The following is a 23,321-nucleotide window of genomic DNA, read 5'->3' on the forward strand; positions in this document are numbered from 1 at the left end:
TTTTCTGGAACTTTGCTGTCAGTCACGGGGTTTTTCCGCTCACCCCCATTGAGGAGTTAGAGGCTTCAGTGAACCTAATATGCCCTTTTTGGAGTGTGGTGCAAAACCAACGAGCCTCGGAATCGTGAGACGTTAACCGCTAGTCGAATATATCACCTCAGATTGTATAGAATTTTTAATTAATGTCGTTTTTGTTATAATCCAATTGATAAACCCAATTGTTTCCTTGCAGTTTTGATTGTGCACATTTTTTCAAAGGTTATTGATATTTTGTATGAAATGTCACTCATTACAAAAATCAAATTCAAAATGGATTTGTAATGTAATCGCACTACAGTTCATCTAATCAGTTTCAACATGAACTGTCTTTGTAGTGCATTCAGTTGAAAAGAATTTGGAAAATTACTGCACTTTATTTTTATTTACATTTTACCCACCGTGTTAACTTCATTGGAGTTGTTGGGGTTTGTATGTCAATTAAAAGCTTTTCAGTATAGTGAAGATGAATTTGGAAATTTTCCCTGTATATTTAATTTTGACCTTGATTAATTTATCTTTATTATTCGATATTTCAAGAATACTATTCCCCTCGATCTTTATTTAGCAATATGTCAAACACAGTATTGCAATGTACATGTAATAAATGAATAAATATTATGTAATCGCCAGGTCTTTCATAACGACACAATATTAGTTTGACCTTAGCAAATGTACATTTTGAGAATATAAAACTTTGGAAGCGATAATGAGATGAATTATTCCGTTTCAATTGAGACGTTACACGTGACAAAGATTATTATTTTTTTTGTTAAAGTACATTTTGCAAAAGTAAGATGAAAGTTACAGAAGATTTTTTATCAAAGATCATTCTGCAGCTATGTACAGTACACCACTGCACCCTAAATGTGTTTCTGGCGTCATGCAAACATCCAGTGACATGCGTGGGGGCGGCCGACAGACAACCACGTGAGCATAAAGGAGCCAACCAGGAGGCCGCGTTCACACCCAACGCAACTGGCCAGATTATGGTACGACGACGGCGCGTTTTCCGGCGGCTGGCAGGGCGGCGACTAGCACGCGAAGTCACCTCGTTTACAACCTTGTCGTCGCCCTAGCTGAACGGTTCTTAATTCGGCAAAGCTGTCCGACGTTGTCTTCTAGGTACGTGCGTGTGCGCCGAGGATTCGGAGACGCCCGTAATTGGTTAGTTTAGCCGGCGGCCGGTAGCTAGTTAGCTTCTAGTTCCAGCTCGAGGTGAGGTCAACTCGGGGTGGGCGGGCGCGTGCGTGACGCGAGGGATGCTCTTTATGAATCCCGTCATTTCACTGGCGCTACAATAAGATTTCTTTTGAAACATCTTCATGGGGTTTCATCTGTGAGGTTGAACTTGTGGCAGAAACCAAGCTCACTCAACGTCGGCTGCGGCGGTTCCCAACCTGAAGGACCCGAGCCAAAATAGTTCCCCGAGTGCATTATAACGGGGGTCACAGTTTGACAGTGTCCTACGTCATTTAGTTTATTGTGTGTTATGCTAATATATTCAGGTGCATTTTCACAGTTTAGATTTTTTTGTAAGTAGTTCAAAAAAAATTAAAAAGGAAGAAATCTTATTGAGGAACATGCATCTTGGAATGCCAATTCTTGTAAATTTCCATTTTAAAAATGTAGTTTGGATTGAGACAGCATGGAGGTACAGTTGTAGAGGGTTGGCCTCACAGTTCTGAGGACCGGTGTTCAAATCCCGGCCCGCTATTTGTGGAGTTTGAATGTTTCTGGGCACTTCGGTTTCCTCCCACATCCCCAAAACATGCGTTAATTGAAGACTCTGAATTGCCCCAAGTGATTGGCTGGCAAACTTTGTGTTATGAGCCTGTCATAAAACGTGAAACCACTGTTTTCTTTTCTCAAATTGTAAGCACGCCACGGGAGGATGGGCAGATACTTCGTCGTATTTGAAGCTTGCGCTTTCCCCAGAAAGAAAAAAAAAACAAAAACAAATCAACGAGCAATGACTCATTGTTGGGAAATCTCTTAAATTGCACTTGTAAGGCAAGCAACCACTGTAATGGATTTTATTTATTTATTTAATGCACCAGAATTGGTGCTCCTTTACAACCCATTAAAAATACTAATTAGTTCTTTTCCATTTGCTTTTCATTTTATTTTGACAAGAGTAATACACCATCACGTTTAAAATGTCACATATCTCGTCGAGAAGTTTACGAGCTCGCTTTCTGAGGCGTCAACCCCACGAGGACTACTCCAGGAATCTTGCGTCACGCTTTTGTTTGCTTTTATTGGCCGGTTATCAGATGATGGGTAATGCTTGCTCCTCCGGCGTTAATCTAGCGTCATAGGAGGAGCAGAAAAATATGACAATAAGCATAATAGGTGAGTGGTTTTCAGCGGAAAGTTGTTAGGCGAGAAAAAGCAGTTTAAAAATAAGCAAGGGGTTCACTTTATTATCCTTTGACTTGCATATATTTTGGTATGTTTGTGTCTTGCCTTGAAAACTTTTGGGTAACCTGAGTCCAACCTCAGTTCACTTATTCCTCTGTTCGGGAAGTAGTTCCTTATTTTTCTACCATATTTTTGTTCTCCTTATTTACAACATGAAGACCCTTTTTAATCCGACGCCTGCTCCTTATGCTTGTTCCCTTTTCATCAAGTCATGTTCATCCGCAGCGACGTGCATTTTACGCCTTAATAACCCCGAACAATGGTCTCCATTTTATCACGTTATGTGACATCTGCCTGTAAAGTCCTCCTAAATCCCCAAGTCGACATTCAGCGGAACCTCCAAGGAGATCATAGAAAAATATGGTTGTCAAATCTGTTTGGCTAATTCTGCATGCAATGTATTGGGTTTTATTTTGTGTTAATAAAAACAATCACAATTTCAAGAGTCCCGACAGAAATGCAACAATGAAGGAACAGAAAACATGTAATGTATTATGTTATTTATTGTTATTTTATATATATATATATATATAATTTCAATTATTAAGTTAGTGTTAAGGATGACCCAAAACAAGCAGTGGCATTTTGGATCTAATGGTAAAATGTCTGCATGTAGTGGATATTTCGATATTGGTTTATTGTAATGAGAATTTGAATCAGTTTCTTTCTTACAGAAAGTTCGCTGTCCACTTTTGTTTTTGCCTTTGCTGGTGCCCAAAAAAAACCTAGCAAGTGGTGTTAATCTTTTAGATATTCCCTGAGCTGATTGCTTTTAGTAGCTAAAATCTTATCGGTAGTTAAATATTTAGATAAGTCATATCAGGCTGCGTTTATCTGTTTGTCGCGCTTGTAAAATAATGGCCGAGAGTGTTGGGCGGCGCAGACGAGTTTCTCCAGCTGTCAGCTTGTTGCGCTTCCTCCCGACGAGAGCTCAGACACTTGAAATTGGCCAGGGGTTGAGCAGGTCTGACTGCATGCGGGTGGAAGTGCTGAAAACTGGATTATCAGGCCAGCAGTGGTACTAATAGTAGTTTTCGTAGCTTCACGTTTTTCCTTACTTCCGTTGAAAAGTAATTCATTCTGTGCTGCTGGGAAATTGTCAGGCAGGATTATTATTGTAATATACAATATATAGTTGATTTGTGGGGTGACATTTTTCCAATGTCATATTTATATACTTTGGTTCAATAACGGTTGGGGGAAGAAATCCAGATCAACTCACCGTCAGGTGGGTGTGTTTGATTTGCAAATTGTTGAGTAAAACAAGGAGGGCAAGCTTCAGTGACGAAACAAAGTTGCGTTGGGTAATAAGTTAGTGGTTGGTTTGTGGTTACACGGTCCAATAGTTACCAAATAACTCTTCTTGTGTGTGTGTGTTGTGTGTTCATTGCGATTTATTTGACCTTTTCACGCTCTTGTTCCCATCGACGAGATTGTTTTGAAATCGGAGGGAACCAACGCTGTGGAATAGAACGCGCGTCGTGATTTGAAGTACAAGCTGTCGTCTCCCAAAAGGTCTCGTGCGATCCAGCGTTGCCATGTCGGCGAAGGCCATCTTGGAACAGACCGCCAAGGACTTCTTGTTCAATTACATCTGCACTCCGGTGGCCTTGCAGAACCGCTTCCGCTATGTCAGCGTTACTGCCGAGACCGACTGGGCTCGTCTGACACAGGAGCACCCGTGGCTGCTAACCGAGGTTCGGACTCTCAGATATACCCTACTCACGGTATTCTACCTTGGAGTCTGGCTGGAACATAGCACGTACGAGGAAAAAGTGCTGTGAATACTTACCAGATTCACTGTATGTTGCTTTTAATTGCTTGCTATCATCTTTTTCTGCACAGAGACTGGTGGTGAAGCCCGATCAGCTGATCAAACGACGCGGGAAGCTGGGACTGGTCGGCGTCAACTTGGACCTGTCAGGCGTTCTGGAATGGCTGAAAACCCGCCTCATGAGAGAAACCACTGTGAGTAGATTGCAGGCTCTCTTGCTTCCCTCCAAGTTTTTCGGTGGTCAACAGAAGTTTTCTTGGCTCACACTGAGGCTGCGCTGGTACTTTTTAAAGAGACTTTTTAAGCGCGAGCTCATTTAATAGTTTTCTAATTCTACTGCTGACTCGGTCACATGATACTTTGCGTTAAGTCAGTAGTTTGGCTGTCTTTCAAGAACAGCGGCAAGTGACTGCTGCTTTGAGGCACAATGCATGTTGCAAAATGCTACTAAGCATATCTTCCTTGGTACAGTAAACCCTCGGTTCTCGAACGTCCCCGTTTTTGAACGAAAATTTTGAGATTTTTTTGCTTCTGTTTTCGAACGAAAATCAGTACTCGAACGCCCCCGCATTGCGCGGGGCCAGACCAGCTGACCCACGACACGCTTTTTTGTGAATTCCCACACCCCCATAAAAAACTGAAATAACATAATGCGCGCAGCGCAACCAGTTGACCCACCCACGACACGTTTTGTTATTGTCTATTCGAATGCCCCCCCTCCAAAAAAAAAAACAGAAATGACATAACACGTGCGGCGCAACTAGCGCACTTTTGTTATACTGTATAACGCAGCCTGTATAACAGATGTGTCCCCAGTAGTGACTGTTGTTTTTCTTCTTATCGAGGACTACCGTACTAACTCCCAATCATGGCTCCAAACAAGGCAAGTTGCTTGTTTAAAGTTATTCTGCACTTTTGTTAATTTAAAAAAAAAAAAAAAAAGTTTGGGGGCCGAGTCGCTACAGATATGTTAAGGCATTATTTCTTTTTCCCTTCATTGTAATGCGAAACATCGATTTGGTTTTCGAACATATCACTTCTCGAACCGTTTTCTGGACCGGATTGTGGTCGAGAACCGAGGCATCACTCTATGTCTCTTGCTCTGTGTATTAAAGAAAATCTAGAAACATGGCATTAAAGTCATTGTAACTTATTCAACATAACTTTTCCCTTGAAAGTTGCAATACAGTGTTACTCCCTCTCAACTCAATACACTCACTTTGCATCCATGTCCTGAAAAACAATATTTAAATGGAATTTGTTTACAATAAGCCGAAGACAGCCTCTTCCAAATTTTAAACTGAAAAAAAAAACACAATGTGGGGTGTAGCCGCTAGTCCATGTAGTTCATGTAGCACTCAAATCCCACCCCAGGCGCGAGTGTCGCATGTTAACGTAATGCGAGTGGTGGCGGGTGGGCTATTCTGGTCCACTATACGTGTGAACATGAGAAAAGCAACTGTGTTCTTGACACGTTGGAATTGAAAGGTGTGGCGTTGTTTGATCACACAAAAAGATTAAGCTAACGTGCTGATTTGTGATACAAAGTGTTTTATTTTCAATAGGTGGGCAGGGCAAAGGGCGTGCTGAAGAAATTTCTCATTGAGCAGTTTGTTCCACACAGACAGGTAAATACTTGCATTATATGTTTAAACTGTATAAAATGCGTGAGTGTCCGGGTGTGAGCTGCGGCTGACTGCAGCTCCTGCGTGAGTAAGTTTTTGTGTTTTACTGTTCTCCCATTATTCAATAAATGGATGACAAAAAAATACAAATGCGACCGCACCTCGCCTTTCCTACACAGGTGCATTACAGTAAGTTTGCTTTAAGCAAAACTATTGCTTTAAAAAATAACATATAGTGAGGAGAACGTACGTGATGAACTGCGATATAGCATCCAAATTCTATCCACTTTCCCCCACGCCGCCCAAGGTACTTCAATTCCAGCTCACGAAGCCGCCTCTGCGTCCTCTTTGTGTACCCAGGACGATGAGTTGTACCTGTGCGTGTACGCCGCGCGCGAGGGCGACCACGTGCTCTTCCACCACGAGGGCGGCGTGGAGGTGGGCGACGTGGACTCCAAAGCGCAGCGGCTGATGGTCGCCGTGGACGACAAGCTCACCGAGGAACGGGTGGCCAAGCAGCTTCTGGCGCACGTCCCCCAGGAGAAGAAAGCGTGCGTATTGAACATTCTGAGCTCTGTAATCCACTTTTCTGCTTGCGACTGGGCTCGTTTTTAATCAGATTGATTTTCTTCCTGTAGAATTCTGACCAGCTTCATCGTGAGTCTCTACAACCTCTATGAGGATCTGTATTTCACCTACCTGGAGATTAACCCGTTAGGTATTCACCCGAAAATAGTATTAATAGTTGTAGTACCATAACACCATTGTTTTCATTAATAGAAAAAAAAAACAGTTCTTAAAAAGGAATGAGTCATTTGCGAGCTTGTTGCATATTTGAATCTCATGTGACTCTCACCTGAGTTAATCTAATGATCTCCCGCGCCAGTCGTCACCCAAAATGGCGTTTACATCCTGGACGTGGCGGCCAAAATAGACGCCACGGCCGATTACATCTGCCAGGCTAAGTGGGGCGATGTGGAGTTCCCGCCGCCTTTCGGGAGGGAAGCTTATCCGGAGGTGAGAATGTGTGTAATGTTAAGGGAAAAAAAAAGCTATATTTTTTTCATATCCTGAAAAGAATTAAAAGCACAAAATCTTGACAGAGGTTTTCATAATTTACGCATCAGAGGGTTAATTTTATACTTTGTCTTGCATCCAAACTCAAATCAGATGTCTGCTCGAACAAATGCATTCCCTCAATATTTAAACAAACTTTCCATTCTTGTCCTGACTTTTAATCACATTTCCAGTTGTTAGTACACTTTTCAGCTTGACAGGTCTACGCACGCTAGTATCATGATACGAACTGTGTGTGACACGCCAAGTTTGATTCTGAACGGCACGTGTAACCTTCCCCTTGTAGGAAGCCTACATAGCCGACCTGGACGCAAAGAGCGGCGCCAGTCTCAAGCTGACGATACTGAATCCTCGTGGCCGGATTTGGACAATGGTGGCGGGTGGCGGTGCTTCCGTAGTGTACAGGTACACGCTGAGATGAAAAGATTCAATACATGGATAGATGGAGGTGAAGAAAATGGATGGATGGATAAAAATACACACACACCCCCAATGTTTTTATAACTGGTGTATAATCAAGTATTAAGGAATTATAATAAACACCATGTACGGTACGTTAATATGCAAAATATTTAGTGTACATATGTAATATTTATAACATTATTGGACTGTCCAGGAAATATTTATCCCTCACACAGTGGAGATTTGCTCTATGAATGAATAGCGAGTAGTATTTATATTAAAAAAAAAAAAAAAAAAGGTGATGATCTCTTTCCGTGCAGTGACACCATCTGCGACCTGGGCGGCGTGGACGAGCTGGCAAACTACGGCGAGTACTCCGGCGCGCCCAGCGAGCAGCAGACGTACGACTACGCCAAAACCATCCTCTCGCTCATGACCCGCGAAAAGCACCCTGAAGGTCCATTTATGCACCCAGTAATAGATTCAGTCGTGGTCGTTTGCGAGGTATGCGGCCCTTGGTGTCACATTTCAAGTCACCAGCTCCCATTTTGTGTCCTACAGGAAAGGTGCTGATCATCGGAGGAAGTATTGCTAACTTCACGAATGTAGCAGCAACATTCAAGGTGAATATTGTGTACAATATTATGAGGTCCAACACCAAAGCTATATCTAAAATTCAGATAACGCTGTAATTACACACGCATGCAAATGGGTGAGATTCTGACTTAACGGTTTCTGAGCATGTGATTTCTGCGCGTCCAGGGTATCGTCAGGGCCATCAAAGACTACCAGGTTCCTCTGAAGGAGAATGAGGTCACGATCTTTGTTCGACGCGGTGGGCCCAACTACCAGGAGGGGCTCAGGGTAATGGGGGAAGTGGGTGAGTGGAAAGAAGTGAAATGTTTAAAAAGTGACTTTTGTTAAGTTTATTAAGTGTTAACCGTGACACAAAACAACAAATTGCTATTTTGCACATTTTCATTTATGGGTATTTATTGCAATAACTGGAGATTCGCTGTATTGACAATGATAAGGTTTTTTTAATTTTTTTTTTTTTTTTTTTTTTTTGCTCTTACACATAATCATGTGGTCTGACTCAGCTTGCGACGTGAAGGCCTTACAAAGCATCTTAAGGGAGGACATTCAGAATTTAGAGTATGTGCTCTCTAGATGTCACTAACTACCAAGTATTTTTACCCAAACATTAAGAATGTCCATTTACAAATATGTCAAATATGCAAATACTTTTGAGCCTCTGCAAATTGGCATGGTGGCAGCTTTAAAATCACATCCCTTAAATATCTCGAGACATCTAGGGTTGAATGCTAGAATAAAAATAACATTGGTGTCCTTATCTGAATTACTCGGTTATCATAGAAATTTTGCATAATAAATAAACCGTCATTTTATAAGTGGGCAAACATTTGCACACTTACCAGTCAATGATAATTCTCTGAAAATGTTTCACGCATTTTATATCATTTCTTTTTGTGTGTATGTGACTTTGGCATATCCCACACTGCTAAATCAAGTTGGTGTAATAAGTGGTTAAATAATTCTAAAACACAAAAAAATGATTTTGTTCATAAATAGTTATTTCAAAAAATAACTTTATGATCATGTGTATTTTATTTTCATAATCATTTTGAACAATTTGCACGTGTCCCTGAAATTGCCGTCCACCTTGCCATTATAGGGCAACTAGCCCTTTAAGAAATCCTCCGGTGTTTGACGGACAGGGGCAAAATAAATATTTGTTACCGGTTTGAAGGATAGAAGCAGTATACATATTTACCTGTTACATAATGTTTATTCATATTTGTGCAGGTGGATCACAAGCTTAACACGGCCACCCTGTCATAATGAAATATCAATAGAAAATGGAAAAGTCTTTCTGAAAATGTGAAACATGTATTTGTAAAACAATACACACATCTGAATTATGTTGCTAAGTGAAGCGCCATAATGTACACATTAAACGCTGTGATTAGCCACAAGTGTCCACCCTGACAGCAAGCCCACATATTTTGCTGTGCACGTATATGTATGTCAATTTTAAAAAATGGAGGGAAGCGTGACCAATATGCATTTCTATCTATCTATGTATCTATCACAAAGCCAATATGGGCTGTTCTCACTTAGTTGCTTTTTTCTTTCTTTCTTTTTTTTCCAGGTAAGACCACGGGTATTCCTATCCACGTCTTCGGTACTGAGACACACATGACGGCCATCGTGGGCATGGCGCTCGGACACAAACCCATCCCCAACCAGCCGCCGACGGACGCCCATACTGCAAACTTCTTGCTGAATTCAAGCAATAATGTGATGGTACTTTTTTAACACACCAAGAGGGGAACCAGATTGGGTCAGTGGCAGTTATTTGCGTCACAAGCGTGTTTTTCTTTTTTTTGTTTTTGTTTTGTTTTTTGTGTGTGCCAGACGCCAGCTACCACAAGAACAGCCTCCTTCTCCGAACCTGTGCGGTCCAATGACGTCGCTCCTGCCAAAAAGTCCCACGCCGGTTTACCAGCGGGTAAATTGACACACAGGGCTCAGCTCTCCTCCAGCTCTCTCGTCTGCTTACCTTTATTTTTTTCTCCCTCCCGATTTCTTTTCTTCCACTTTTTTCTTTTTGCCTCACAAACTGTCCACTTCACTCACCCTCATCTTTTTTTTTTTTCCGTGCTTGTTTCTCTAAGACCCTCTTCATTCATTACTGTGGCCTCTGAAGAATATGGTCACAGGTGATTGGAAAGGTAAGTTTCTGGGTGTGCCCAGCCCACTCTGCACTGCGCTGCTCTGCACATGTGCTCCACTTTACCCAGCATACCTCACCGGAAAGGAGTGTATGTTTGCCGCGCCTCAAAATTTGAATTACATTTAATAACATACTGAACCATGTGTTTTAAGGCTCTACTAGTTGTCTCTGGCCCAATTTAAAAGTGCTGTTTTTGGAAGGAAAATATGAAGGGTATACTCTCAGCGCAGCCATGCTGAGCTTTGCATGCTCTCACCTCTGCCGCGCCTCTCTTCGTCAAACATTGAGGAAGTATTCTAGCAAGTTTGAGAAAGATGCACTCATTGTTTGTTTCCTGTTTTGTGGTTGCTCATATTGTCGGGTCCTGGGGCCTCGCAGAAGTGCAGGCCTCATCAGGCTGCAGCGGAGGTATGAAAGGCTGTGACAGTCCTGTTTATGTTCTTTCCGCCTTCTCCTTGTCTGCCTTGCCCTTTTTTTTTTTTTTTCTTTTTTGTCATCCTCAGTCTTCTCTTATTGTGGCTTCGGACGTTGTTGCTTTGTATCACTAACGTGGTGGACTAGCATTTCTTTTAGCCAGTGAGGAAACTGAATTCACCTCTTAATAGCACCACTATTAAGTCGCAACTTGAAAAATCATTATTGTCCTGAAACACATTATAACAACACGCAACTGTCCCGCATCCATTATCAGGAGGAGTTCACGCTCAATGTTATTCAACTTACAGGACATAAACATAAAAAAATGTTAATGAATTACATCATCCTTTTCCGGTGCACTGATTATTACATTTATGTACGCAGATCACTGCAGACTTGTTTTGCAGGTTAAAGTTAGTTATACAAATACAATGAAATACAATTTATTACAATACATTTATGTGGATTTTGGGAAAATTGGTTCAGAGGCTAAATGAGTCACTGGCGTTTATATTTTAAGATACTTCATTAACAAGTGGATCAACTAAAACTGATTTACCTCCTGGTAGATGGACTGAGATGTAAGGTGAACTGTCTGTAAAGCATTAAGAGTGTATTAATAATTTCTAACTGAGTGGAATAAAAGGGGGTGGACAAAATAATGAAATCCCTGGGTAAGTTTATTACATGGGATATTTTTCCCCCACATTTATTCACTTAATGCATATATTAAGCCTCTTATAACTGCTTTGGGTTTTTTTTTGTGATGAATTATTTTCTCTGCCTCCTCTGTCTCAAAAATGTCTGCAGACTTCCTCTGTGGTGTGTTGGCTCCTAACCAGCTCACTTCTTATCAAATTTTTTCTATTCCTGACTGAAATAAAGCAACTCGTGTGCCTTTTTAGCGAAAGCCACGACGCTCTTCAGTAGGCACACCAAGGCCGTGGTGTGGGGCATGCAGACGCGAGCCGTGCAAGGGATGCTGGACTTTGACTACGTGTGCTCCCGCGACGAACCTTCGGTGGCTGCCATGGTTTACCCCTTCACGTAAGTTTCACTCAATGATTTTTGTAAGTTGTCAATGCCGCCTATTTGACTAAAATGTGCGTTTATTGATTGGATAGTGGTGATCACAAGCAAAAGTTCTACTGGGGCCACAAGGAGATCCTGCTACCGGTCTACAAGAGCATGGCCGACGCCATGAAGAAGCACCCTGAGGTGGACGTGCTGATCAGCTTCGCGTCGCTACGCTCGGCCTTCGACAGTACAATGGAGGCCATGCAGCACCCACAGGTAGAGACGTTTACCCCACTGTCGAATCCGTCAAGGGTACGCGCGTCAATCTGTTTCCTGCGAACAGATCCACACCATCGCCATCATCGCAGAGGGCATCCCCGAAGCTCAGACCAGGAGGCTGATCAAGTCGGCGGATAAGAATGGCGTCACCATCATTGGGCCTGCCACGGTAATTAATTTGCATCGTCTGCCAATTAATAACTAAGGGTGGGCAGCAGATGTGTTAAATCATTTTCTTTATGACAAACAAACCTGGTAGAAGGCAATCTTGGAGTTGGTTTGACATTTTTTTATATTAAGTGAAAAAAGTGGTCACAATCGCAAAAAAAAATCAAGAGATAAGTTTCTATCGCCCAGTCAGAAAATCATTAAAATTTTTAATCTCCCACCTCCAGGTTGGCGGTATCAAGCCGGGCTGTTTCAAAATCGGCAACACCGGCGGCATGCTGGACAACATCCTGGCCTCCAAGCTCTATCGCCCCGGCAGCGTGGCGTACGTGTCGCGTTCGGGCGGCATGTCCAACGAGCTGAACAACATCATCTCCCGCACAACCGACGGCGTCTACGAGGGCGTGGCCATCGGAGGAGACAGGTCGGGTCTCCAACGCGCTTGGCACCTTCAAACTTTTTTCCTACTCCCCCAGAAGTACAACTCCTTAATACAACGTCTTCTCCATCTAGATACCCTGGCTCCACCTTTATTGACCATGTCCTCCGATACCAGGACACTCCGGGCATTCAAATGATTGTGGTGCTGGGAGAGGTGGGAGGAAATTTCACATTTTTGCTGTATGTGCTGTTATTCTAATAATCCCCTACAAATAGTATGTTATGGTCTTTTCTTTGGGCACTGATGTGATGGTTGAAAAATGCAAGGCCCATCAAAAATGGTTAGAATTGCTTGCAGATGATTGTGCACGGATAAACCGGTTTAACTGCTTCCTTTCTTCATCCAGGTTGGGGGCACGGAGGAGTACCACATCTGTCAGGGCATCAAGGAGGGCAGGATCACCAAACCGGTTGTGTGCTGGTGTATCGGGACCTGCGCCACCATGTTTGCGTCAGAGGTGTGTTGGCCTCATTGGTAATTTGTACCTTTCTATTCTATATTCTCGCATTAAGATCAACTGGGGTTTTTGCTTCCTCGTTAGGTCCAGTTCGGCCACGCCGGGGCTTGTGCGAATCAAGTGTCGGAGACGGCGGTCGCCAAGAACCAGGCCCTGAGGGACGCCGGCGCGTATGTACCTAAGAGCTTTGATGAGCTGGGGGAGGTCATCAGGTGAGAAGGTCCTCTCCACAGCTGTGAGGATTTTCTAATATAAAATACGTGCCTTGTCTTAGTAATGGTTGCAAAACAATCATCTGGAGAATTTAGCAGTGAATAATCAAAATTTCCCCCTTCTGTTTGTGTAAAATAGAACGGTTTATGATGAACTGGTGGCCAGTGGGACCATTGTTCCCGCCCAAGAGGTGCCGCCCCCAACAGTACCGATGGACTACTCGTGGGCCAGGGTAAGAATTTCATTTTGCACTGTAACCCGGTTTGAGATCTGAAGCCGATTTGTTTTTTTTTTTTTTTTTTTTTTCCCCAGGAGTTGGGCCTGATCCGTAAACCGGCCTCCTTCATGACCAGCATCTGCGACGAGCGAGGGCAGGAGCTCATCTACGCCGGCATGCCCATCACGGAGGTCTTCAAAGAGGAGATGGGCTTAGGAGGAGTGCTGGGACTCCTCTGGTTCCAACGCAGGTTTGTCAATGTTTTGTCGACGGGAAAAATCGTGAACGGGTTTATCACATTTGTTTCATTACAGCCCTAGTTATTATTTTTTTTAGGGTAAATGAAACTATTGTGGCAACACGGAGGAGCAACTCTGATCCGTAGACCTTGACTTTGACACCTGTGACGATGGGTATCGCATATGTTATGTTTGCCTCCAGGTTGCCTCGCTACGCCTGCCAGTTCATCGAGATGTGCCTGATGGTGACGGCCGACCACGGGCCCGCTGTCTCCGGCGCCCACAACACCATCGTCTGCGCGCGAGCCGGCAAAGACCTCATCTCCAGCCTCACGTCGGGCCTGCTCACCATCGTCAGTACCCGCCGCGTCTCCACTTTGACGATAGAACCTGTCGTTTGAAGGCGTTACTCGCGCGTTCCAGGGAGACCGTTTTGGCGGCGCCCTGGACGCCGCCGCCAAGCAGTTCAGCAAAGCCTTCGACAGCGGCATGCTGCCCATGGAGTTTGTCAATAAGATGAAGAAGGACGGCAAGCTCATCATGGGCATTGGACACCGTGTCAAATCGGTAAGTTCAGCAAATATATATTAAAAAAATATATAATAATAACCCCAAGTTAAAAAAATATGCTGATGAATAACAAGATAAAATAAAAAGGTCAATATTAATGAGGAGTGGACTTCATTAAAGTTTGCCCGTTGTTCCAGTTAAACAACCCGGACATGCGGGTGGAGATACTGAAGGAATTTGTCAAGCAGCACTTTCCTTCCACTCAGCTCCTGGACTACGCCTTGGATGTAGAGAAGATCACCACCTCCAAGGTACAAACCGACAGCTGCTAAGTAATTACTTACAGGAGGTCATCGCTTTCTGACCTTTGACATTTGCAACGTAGCTAGCATTTATACATAAATCGGAACTCGCCGTAGTCAGAATTTCCGTATACGTTTGTATGAAAAATGCATCTCAGGTCAGGACGATTTTCAACCGATGACCCTTTTACTTGCTGTGATGTCAGTAAACAAACAGAAATGAAATCTATTTCAAAACTCTTAATCTTTGTCACCCCAACCATTGTAGAAACCCAATCTCATCCTCAACGTCGATGGATTTATCGGCGTCGCCTTCGTGGACCTCCTCAGGACGTGTGGCGGCTTCACACGGTAAGAATGGATCGTAACGTTCACGGCAAAAGGGGCCTCTGTGTGCACACTGTCGAGGATTGTCTGTTGTGTGACCTCCAGCGACGAGGCTGACGAATTTGTAGAGATCGGCGCACTGAATGGAATCTTTGTCCTCGGCCGGAGCATGGGCTTCATCGGTGAGTGAGAATGCACAAGTGTGTGATACAGTCGGACTTATAAATTAGTTGCGTTTGTCGAGATTCATCTCTTTTTTTTTGTGAGGGGGTTTTGGTTGAAGTGACTTCTTTTAATTCACCGCGCAACACGCAGCAGTTTGACAGATTAAGAATTATTTTTCCAAACAGAGCCTTCGTAGTTTATTGCCACTCCGAGTTTGAGTTGACTGTTAACAAAAATAAAATGGCTACACATTTAGAATGACCACAAATTAGTGCTTTAGGAATTAGAAAACACACACACACAATGCAAAATGCCATCCATCCATCCATTCATCCATTTTCTTTGCCGCTTATCCTCACAAGGGTCACGGGAATGCTGGAGCCTATCCTAGCCGTCATCAGGCAGGAGGCGGGGCACACCCTGAACTGGTTGCCTGCCAATCGCAGGGCACAAAGAGACAAAGAGCCACACTCACAATCACACCTAGGGGCAATTTAGAGTGAAGAATTAATGTTGCATGTTTTTGGGATGTGGGAGGACACCGAAGTGCTCAGAGAAAACCCATGTAGGCACGGGGAGAACATGCAAACTCCACACAGGGAGGGCTGGGATTGAACCCGGGGTCCTCAAAACTGTGAGGCCGACGCTTAACACCTGAGGCACAAAATGCCATGGATGGGTTAATAAATGTTATAGCCCTTTAAAACAATGGCTATTTGAGCAAACTGCGGCAACACATGTAGACAGACATTATACCAATGAAAGGGATGTGTTCTTTACACTTTTACTACACTCAAGTGGCTGTGGACCTAAAACTTGCTCGTTCATCAAATTTTGGCTCCCAGGGCGATTGGGTCGTGACTTGAAAAAGTATTTGTTGTTGTAAGTTGCGGCAACCTTGAGTCAAGGCGCCATTGTTCTTTAATAAAGCTTTCATTCTGTTGTCAAACTTCCAGGCCACTACCTGGACCAGAAGAGACTCAAGCAGGGTTTATACCGTCACCCCTGGGATGACATCTCCTACGTGCTTCCGGAACACATGTCAATGTGATGCGTTAGCGCCTCTAACCCCCAGCCCAACGTTTACGCTGTTACTCGCACTCTGCCTTGGGAAACGTCGTCAGAAGAAGTATTTCTGGTACAACCCGATTGACAGTTATCAGTAGAAGCATTAAATCTAGTTTTTAATGGATGAAAAGGGGAAGTACTGTATATTTTTAGATTTTGTTTTTTGACAATAACAATGAAACACTTTGCGGCCAGCGCTCAAGGAAACAGGATTTCGATCGCTTCGGTATTTCGACCCCATGGAATCAGGTGAAATAAAATACTTTGTCGAGTTTATATTTGTCCATGACACCTAATTTATTATCATCGAGGTTCAGGCCTTCATACATACGATACGCCAACGTGTTTACTACCTTTATGTTACTATTCAAGTGAAATCTCCTGTCTAGTTTATATTTATCATGACTCTTTATTTATTCTAATCAACTTTTAGGCCTAGGCTAACATGTTTTCTAGGTTTATGGTACGCCAGCATGTTTTCTGCCTTTTTATTTCAATTTTTGTCAACCCAAACTCTTTAAGAGGCCTTCTGTATTTTCACTCGTTCTTCAGTTTGTGATGAAGAAAGTCAGTTGATGAAAACCGCGGCTCAGACGGTGTGGAAACTGCACTGTAATCTTTTACAAATTAAGAAAACCAGTGAAGTGCAATGTTGGGAAATGATTTTGAAACTAAATTACCATCTTTTACTTTAGTCGACATGACCTGGAGATGTTATAATTTCCCCATTCACAACATGCTTTGTTTGATCCTTGTGTTGCTCTTATTAAACTGTGAAAATATGCTTTTTTTGTAAGAAGCTGTTGTTAGTTTAATAAAGACAATTGTTTTACTTTTCATTTGGGCTACTGTGTTGTTTTAATTAGATTTAGTTTGTTTTATAAGATTCCAAACTGATACAACAAGGTTACTCACTAATACTGGTAATACTTTTGGATAGGGTTGCAATTACGCCATTTTATGTGTCATAGAGGTCAGAGAACACAGCTGATAGGTGGAGCGTGGAGTTTTTTTTCTATCGTTAATTTATCAGATTGGTCTAAGGACTGTGTGACGTCATTCGAAACCTCTCCGTTGTCGGCAACAAAGTATTAACAACTCTCGATACATATACCACTAACTTTTCCGTTTACACTTATTTTATCAATGTAATATTTATTGATAAACCGAACCGCTTATCTAAAAATTTTATTTATTCGTTGAATTATTTTCTCTCTAAATTCGACCACTCAGCATCTGAATTTAGCAAATTTAACGACCAACCAGGGACATTTATTAAGACCACGTGACACCGGAACCAATGTAAGCCGGAACTGTTATGACGTTTGCACGTCAGTCGGGATACAAAGAGAGTTACACCTGAACGTAAACATGAATTTGTCGTAAATACGAACTTTTTTGTAATTAATAACGTCTAAATGCACTAAAGTTCGTTTTATGAACAATGTTAGCGCGATGTTTGGACTAAAAAGCAGTAAACGCGTCGTCGACAGCTCTCTGCTGCTTTTAAAACAAGTAAGTAACGTCTGTCCTAGTTGAGGATGTGTGGTAATCTTGTGATTCAAATATTTCTCATAATTTAACATTCATCCTTTATATGTGACACGAAAGACGTCACCAGCTTTGACATTTACTAAAAGTGAATATGAAATGTCCTCGCAGGTGTCTAAAATTCCTTGGCTATCCACACCGTCGCGAACTCAGGTGGATATATGCCCGGCCCAGCTCACGAAACCGGAGGTGAGGATTTGGATCAAACTCCATGATTTTAAATTGTCATTTAAAAAAAAAAAATAAATCTCTTTATTTTGTTGAAAGATATTCACATCGTCGTGATGGTATGTTTTGTGTATAGATTAGAGGTGGTGGGAAATAATTCAAATTTGTAGCATTAGAAAAAGGAAAATTGAAGAATTCTTGTCATTGTAAGGCAATTGTTTGTTTTTAAACGACCTCCAGTCATCTTTTCTTTGCTTCAGGTGATGTCGGTACTGAGTCGGAGTTCGGTGCTGATGGGACGCCCCGACAGAGTGGAGGAAACGTTGGATGCCATCCAGCAAGCGGGCGCCGCCAGCCTTCATGTAAGTGTTGACCTTCGGTGTCGTGATATTGAGGGTAAACGTGGTTAATCCCAGGGGGCTGAGTACACTCTGGACTGGTCGGCGAAGATAAAACTATGAAATTTCAGTTTCTATAAAAACACTTTTAGGTAAGGGAGCACTGGGAAAACTTCACACACAAAAAAAAGTACACTTTTGCAAGGAGGTCCATTTTTTTTTTTTTGTCAATTTTGTAAAGTCCACGGCTTATGGAAAAAAAAAAAAAAAATAAATCTCTTTATTTTGTTGAAAGATATTCACATCGTCGTGATGGTATGTTTTGTGTATAGATTAGAGGTGGTGGGAAATAATTCAAATTTGTAGCATTAGAAAAAGGAAAATTGAAGAATTCTTGTCATTGTAAGGCAATTGTTTGTTTTTAAACGACCTCCAGTCATCTTTTCTTTGCTTCAGGTGATGTCGGTACTGAGTCGGAGTTCGGTGCTGATGGGACGCCCCGACAGAGTGGAGGAAACGTTGGATGCCATCCAGCAAGCGGGCGCCGCCAGCCTTCATGTAAGTGTTGACCTTCGGTGTCGTGATATTGAGGGTAAACGTGGTTAATCCCAGGGGGCTGAGTACACTCTGGACTGGTCGGCGAAGATAAAACTATGAAATTTCAGTTTCTATAAAAACACTTTTAGGTAAGGGAGCACTGGGAAAACTTCACACACAAAAAAAAGTACACTTTTGCAAGGAGGTCCATTTTTTTTTTTTTGTCAATTTTGTAAAGTCCACGGCTTATGGAAAAAAAAAAACCCCAATAACAATAAAAGTACACTTTTGCAAGGAGGTCCATTTTTTTTTTTGGTCAATTTTGTAAAGTCCACAGCTTATGGAAAAAAAAAAAACCCCAATAACAATAAAAGTACACTTTTGCAAGGAGGTCCATTTTTTTTTTTTTGTCAATTTTGTAAAGTCCACGGCTTATGGGAAAAAAAAACCCCAATAACAATAAAAGTACACTTTTGCAAGGAGGTCCATTTTTTTTTTTGGTCAATTTTGTAAAGTCCACAGCTTATGGAAAAAAAAACAAAAAAACAATAACAATAATTCTGTTCCTTCAGGTAATTTCCGACTTTGACATGACGCTGACCAGATTCGCCCACAATGGCAAAAGAGTTCCAACCACTCACAGTAAGACTTCGTTGCTGAATACTGTACAGTATTATTACGAGTACTGTACAGTATTAATATGACATTCTGCGGGATCATTTCTTTTTGTGACAGTTATTGTTATTATTTAACTCCTGCAGACATTCTGGACAGCAGGTTGTTGGTTGATGAAGAATGTGGCAAAAAGGTAATTGTATTAGTTTTATTTTTATGTGTCTTTAGCATCAAACATATTATTTTTAATTATTCTGCTTCTGTCAAATGATTTTTATGTTATTTTTTTATACTGAAGGAAAAGTAGATTCATTGCATTACTTTAAATGTCGCTGTAGTTATTTGCTTGTCATTGGCTCGTTAAAAAAATAATCATTGGCTGTGCAAGTGTGATAACCTTAAATATTTGAATATATTTCAAAATCTTAAATTAGGGCTGCACGAAAGGATTATTATAATAATAGGTTGATTACTTTTTGATTAATCAGTCAATAGGATAGAAATAATTTAATTTCATCCTTTTATTTGCAAAAAATCAGACATTTTAAATTGACATTGCAGAAAATTCACAAAAATAAAATGATTATGATTCCATTACCGATTTGCACCATAACTTGTCATAAAATGGGCAAAAAAATGTCACTCACTGTTTTCCAACGGTAATCGATTAATTGTTGCACCTCTGGCTTCAGTTCTGAGATGACACGCTGTGGCGACCCCGAAAGGGACAAGCCGAAAGAAACTTACTTTTATTATTTAAAACCCGACCATGAAAGAATGAAGAAAATAGTGTTCGAATTTGCGGATGTATTAAAATAAAATTAAAAAAAAAAAAAAAGTACCATAATATCCAGCCTACGAGCCGCGACTTTTTCACACGCTTTTAATGCTGCAGCGTTGCGGGGAATTTGTGTATTTTTCTAATGCCCACAAGGGGGCACTTGAGTGAAAAAAGTTAAGAATGAGACCGGTGGAATACATGTGCCGAGGAAGTTACTTTTACCGGCCCTCTTAGTGCCGCGCTAGCGTGTTGCTGCTGTGTTACTGACGTGTCTCAGTGTTATTTACCGGTAAGTTTTATTTTAACCGGCCCTGTTAGTGCTAGCTTTAGTGCGGCGCTGGCGTTAGTGCTAGCTTTAGTCCAGCTCTAGCATTAAACTCTTTCTGTGTACGGTCTTTCTTTGTAAATATCTCGTGTTTGAATGTGTGTACTTGCGGCTTTTACACAGCTGCGGCGCTTGTATGTACCAAATGGTATTTCCTTTACAAATGTACTGGGTGAGGCTCATAACCAGGTGCGCTCTGTAGGCCGGGAATTACGGTAAATGCAAAAGATTCTAAATCCCTGGACGTGCCTTGAGACCTCCAACGCTTGCTTCCAGATGAGAGAGCTGCTGAACACGTACTATCCCATCGAGATCGACGCCAGCCGGACCGTTGAAGAGAAGCTGCCCTTCATGGTGGAGTGGTAGGAACCAAATGACGTCATCAAATGTCCACGTCTGGGTCCAACGGGTCAAGAAAGACTTTGTGTTTGTGTAGGTGGACGAAGGTTCACCATCTGCTGGTGGAGCAGAAGATCCGGAAGGATCTCCTGGCTCCGGCTGTCCGGGAGTCCAACTCTGTCGTGTCCATGCTCAGGTAGAAGGCGAGGAGATAACCGCGGGTGCTTTTTTTTTTTTTTTTTTTTTTTTTTTAAATAAATCGCTGATGACGACGACGACGCGCGCGTGTTCCCAGGGACGGCTGCGGGGTGTTCTTCGACCGTCTGGCCCAGCGTGACGTTCCTGTCCTCATCTTTTCCGGCGGCGTCGGAGACGTGCTGGAGGAAGTGATCCGACAGCACGGCGTCTCGGGGCCCAACGTTCACGTCATCGCCAACTACATGGACTTTGACCACGCCGTGAGTTGTCTGTCGCCTTCTGTAAATGGACTAGCGAAGCCCACAACTTGGACTCGAAGTACTTTTGCATCATTGGACTCAAGTACCGAAATTTCCGGCCGATAAGCCGCGACTTATTTCACACGCTTTCAACCCTGCGGTTTATGCGGTGATGCGGCTAATTTGTTCATTTTTTTTTCCCACGGCCGCAAGGGGCTTGCAAGTGAGAATATATGTGCCGAGGAAGTGACTTTTACCGGTCCGGCCCTGTTAGCGCTGCGCTAGCGTATTACTGCCCTGTCTCAGTGATTTTTATCCGTATGTCCTCTTTTAACCGGCCCCTGTTAGCTCAGTGCTAGGATTAGTGCGGCCGCACTAGCGTTAAACTCTCTGTGTACCATCAAGCATAAGTGTTAGCTCGGCGCTACGTTCGCGCAGCACAAGTGTTAGCGCGGTGACGCTAGTGTGTTATTGCCGTGACTCACTAACGCGGTGCTTGCGTTAGTGCGCACGGTGGCGCTAGTGTTAGTGTTAGCCTTGGCACGGCGCCACTAGCGTTAGTGTTAGCATTAGTGCGTTGGCGTTAGCGTTAGTGCGGCGGCGCTAGCGTTAAACTCTGTGTAAGCTCTTTCTTTGTAACTCGTGTTTTAATGTGTGTTTCAATGTGATCACTTGCGGCTTTTATGTATATACCAAATGGTATTTCCTTTACAAATATACTCGGTGAGGCTTATGACCAGGTGCGCTCTGTTGGCCGGGAATTACGGTAAAGGTCAAATGTAGGGTCCCGGTACCAAAGTACACACGGAACTTGAGTAAAATAAAAGTAAATGGGGACTGCCAATTTGGCCCAACGGCACTTGTAACGCGGTGCCTCCTTCAGGGTGTCCTGCGGGCCTTCAAGGGTGACCTGATCCACACCTTCAACAAGCGCGAGGGCGCCTTGTCGCACGTGGCCCGCTTCCCCGAGCTGCGGGCCCGCCGCAGCGTGCTGCTGCTGGGGGACTCGCTCGGCGACCTCAACATGGCGGCCGGCGTGCCCGAGCCGCGCCGCCTCCTCACCGTGGGCTTCCTCAACGATCAGGTCCGAGCGTAAGCGTATTTCGACCCCCCCCCGACGCCGACTTACCGGTGTGCGTTTTGTTTGCGGCAGGTGGACGCGAGGAGGGAGTCGTACGTCAACTCTTTTGACGTCGTGGTGCTGGCGGAGGACGACACGATGGACGTCCCTAACGCCATCCTCAGGTTTGTGATGTCATCGGGAGACGAAAAGGGGAACTGAGATGGACGCTTTTTGGATCTTTTATGGAATTCCTTCATTATCATGGCAGTATTTCATATATCGTGTATACGCTGCGGTCGGAAAGCGTTCGCAGCGCTTCGCTTTTTCCATATTTAGTTATGTCGCGGAAACGTCATCAAGCGGAGCCGCTTTTGAAGCAGGGAATGTTGAAGTACCTGTAACTTCTTAGTTTTTTAAATTTTAAAACGAGATTTCATCTACAAAACAAACAAAAAAATGACAAATTCATCCATTTACTTTGAATTCTGGCTGTAAGGTAAAATGTGGAAAAAGAGAAGTGCCGTGCGCTTTTGGCCTGCGTCATATTTATTTTAATTATTGGCCACCTGGGTAATAAGTCGTCCAATTTTGCTTCTGAAGGTCATATATTACATAGTTTTATATCAGTTACTGTACGAGCAGCATCAGCTGGTGCTAAATATTTTCGTGTTATGTTTATGTAGACTCTCCGATCCTATTTTTGACACCTCCTGGCTGGCACTTTTCAAATTTCATACTCCTTTTTTAATATTTTGATTATATAGATGAGGTACACTTGCACTGTTACTTCGCTCCAATACCAAATGAAGTTAAATGGAATCAAATTGATGCGTTCTAAAAAAGGGAATCAAACAGTTGGAATAGAAAATTGAATAACGTGAAATCGAAGCAGGTGCTGAGAATGGAAAATGTAATCGAATCAATTTGATCTGAATTCAGATGAACTCAAATTGGAATAAAGTTGAATCAAATGAGAAATGCAGTCAGCTATCGGGAGTGGAAAATTGAACTGAAACAAATGAGATTAGGAATAGAATTTTGGAATCACACCAGGAATTTAAAGTAAATCTCAACTCAATGGAGAGTAAAATTGAATCAGGCGGGGGGAATCCAAATAGTACTTGAATAGAAAATTGAAAAGGGAATCGAATCGTTAAGCAAATTGATAAGCATTAAAGAGAGACTAAAATTGAACTCTGTATAAAATCAATAATTCAAACAGAGCGGTAATCCAAAATCACGCAAAATAG

The 23,321-nt window shown here is 42.7% G+C and overlaps 2 protein-coding genes across 3 annotated transcripts; both read left to right on the forward strand.

The window, feature by feature from the left end:
- The first annotated feature begins 1,015 nt into the window (after positions 1–1,015).
- On the forward strand, positions 1,016–16,756 carry aclyb (ATP citrate lyase b). 2 transcript variants are annotated; one of them, XM_061810734.1, is made up of 29 exons: positions 1,016–1,161; positions 3,976–4,157; positions 4,306–4,428; positions 5,800–5,862; positions 6,220–6,410; positions 6,498–6,577; positions 6,746–6,876; positions 7,223–7,341; positions 7,659–7,795; positions 7,900–7,961; positions 8,101–8,218; positions 9,512–9,666; positions 9,778–9,871; positions 10,475–10,504; positions 11,419–11,560; positions 11,638–11,806; positions 11,874–11,978; positions 12,205–12,401; positions 12,491–12,572; positions 12,766–12,876; positions 12,961–13,088; positions 13,228–13,321; positions 13,402–13,556; positions 13,748–13,898; positions 13,969–14,112; positions 14,253–14,366; positions 14,626–14,708; positions 14,790–14,866; positions 15,806–16,756. In XM_061810734.1, exons 2-29 carry the CDS (start codon positions 3,999–4,001, stop codon positions 15,898–15,900), a joined length of 3,309 nt encoding a protein of 1,102 aa, XP_061666718.1. In that variant the 5' UTR covers positions 1,016–1,161; positions 3,976–3,998; the 3' UTR covers positions 15,901–16,756. The 2 variants fall into 2 exon arrangements, with proteins under 2 accessions (XP_061666718.1, XP_061666720.1); XM_061810736.1 differs by lacking the exon at positions 10,475–10,504.
- A 462-nt stretch (positions 16,757–17,218) lies between these two features.
- Positions 17,219–23,229, forward strand: LOC133495213 (7-methylguanosine phosphate-specific 5'-nucleotidase-like). Its single transcript, XM_061809588.1, has 10 exons — positions 17,219–17,432; positions 17,580–17,657; positions 17,897–17,998; positions 19,084–19,153; positions 19,273–19,319; positions 20,509–20,594; positions 20,669–20,767; positions 20,867–21,029; positions 21,892–22,092; positions 22,162–23,229. Exons 1-10 carry the CDS (start codon positions 17,355–17,357, stop codon positions 22,288–22,290), a joined length of 1,053 nt encoding a protein of 350 aa, XP_061665572.1. The 5' UTR covers positions 17,219–17,354; the 3' UTR covers positions 22,291–23,229.
- The last annotated feature ends 92 nt before the right edge of the window (positions 23,230–23,321 follow it).

Source organism: Syngnathoides biaculeatus, chromosome 22, assembly GCF_019802595.1.
Source record: "Syngnathoides biaculeatus isolate LvHL_M chromosome 22, ASM1980259v1, whole genome shotgun sequence".
In the NCBI taxonomy this organism is placed as follows: domain Eukaryota; kingdom Metazoa; phylum Chordata; class Actinopteri; order Syngnathiformes; family Syngnathidae; genus Syngnathoides; species Syngnathoides biaculeatus.

Coding starts and splice junctions, on each gene's coding strand:
- LOC133495213 (XM_061809588.1), top strand. CDS start 17,355: ATGAACAATGTTAGCGCGATGTTTGGACTAAAAAGCAGTAAACGCGTC. Junction 17,999..19,083: donor CGGGCGCCGCCAGCCTTCAT/GTAAGTGTTGAC, acceptor CTGTTCCTTCAG/GTAATTTCCGACTTTGACAT. Junction 19,154..19,272: donor AAGAGTTCCAACCACTCACA/GTAAGACTTCGT, acceptor TAACTCCTGCAG/ACATTCTGGACAGCAGGTTG.
- aclyb (XM_061810734.1), top strand. CDS start 3,999: ATGTCGGCGAAGGCCATCTTGGAACAGACCGCCAAGGACTTCTTGTTC. Junction 9,667..9,777: donor ATTCAAGCAATAATGTGATG/GTACTTTTTTAA, acceptor TGTGTGTGCCAG/ACGCCAGCTACCACAAGAAC. Junction 13,089..13,227: donor GAGCTGGGGGAGGTCATCAG/GTGAGAAGGTCC, acceptor TGTGTAAAATAG/AACGGTTTATGATGAACTGG.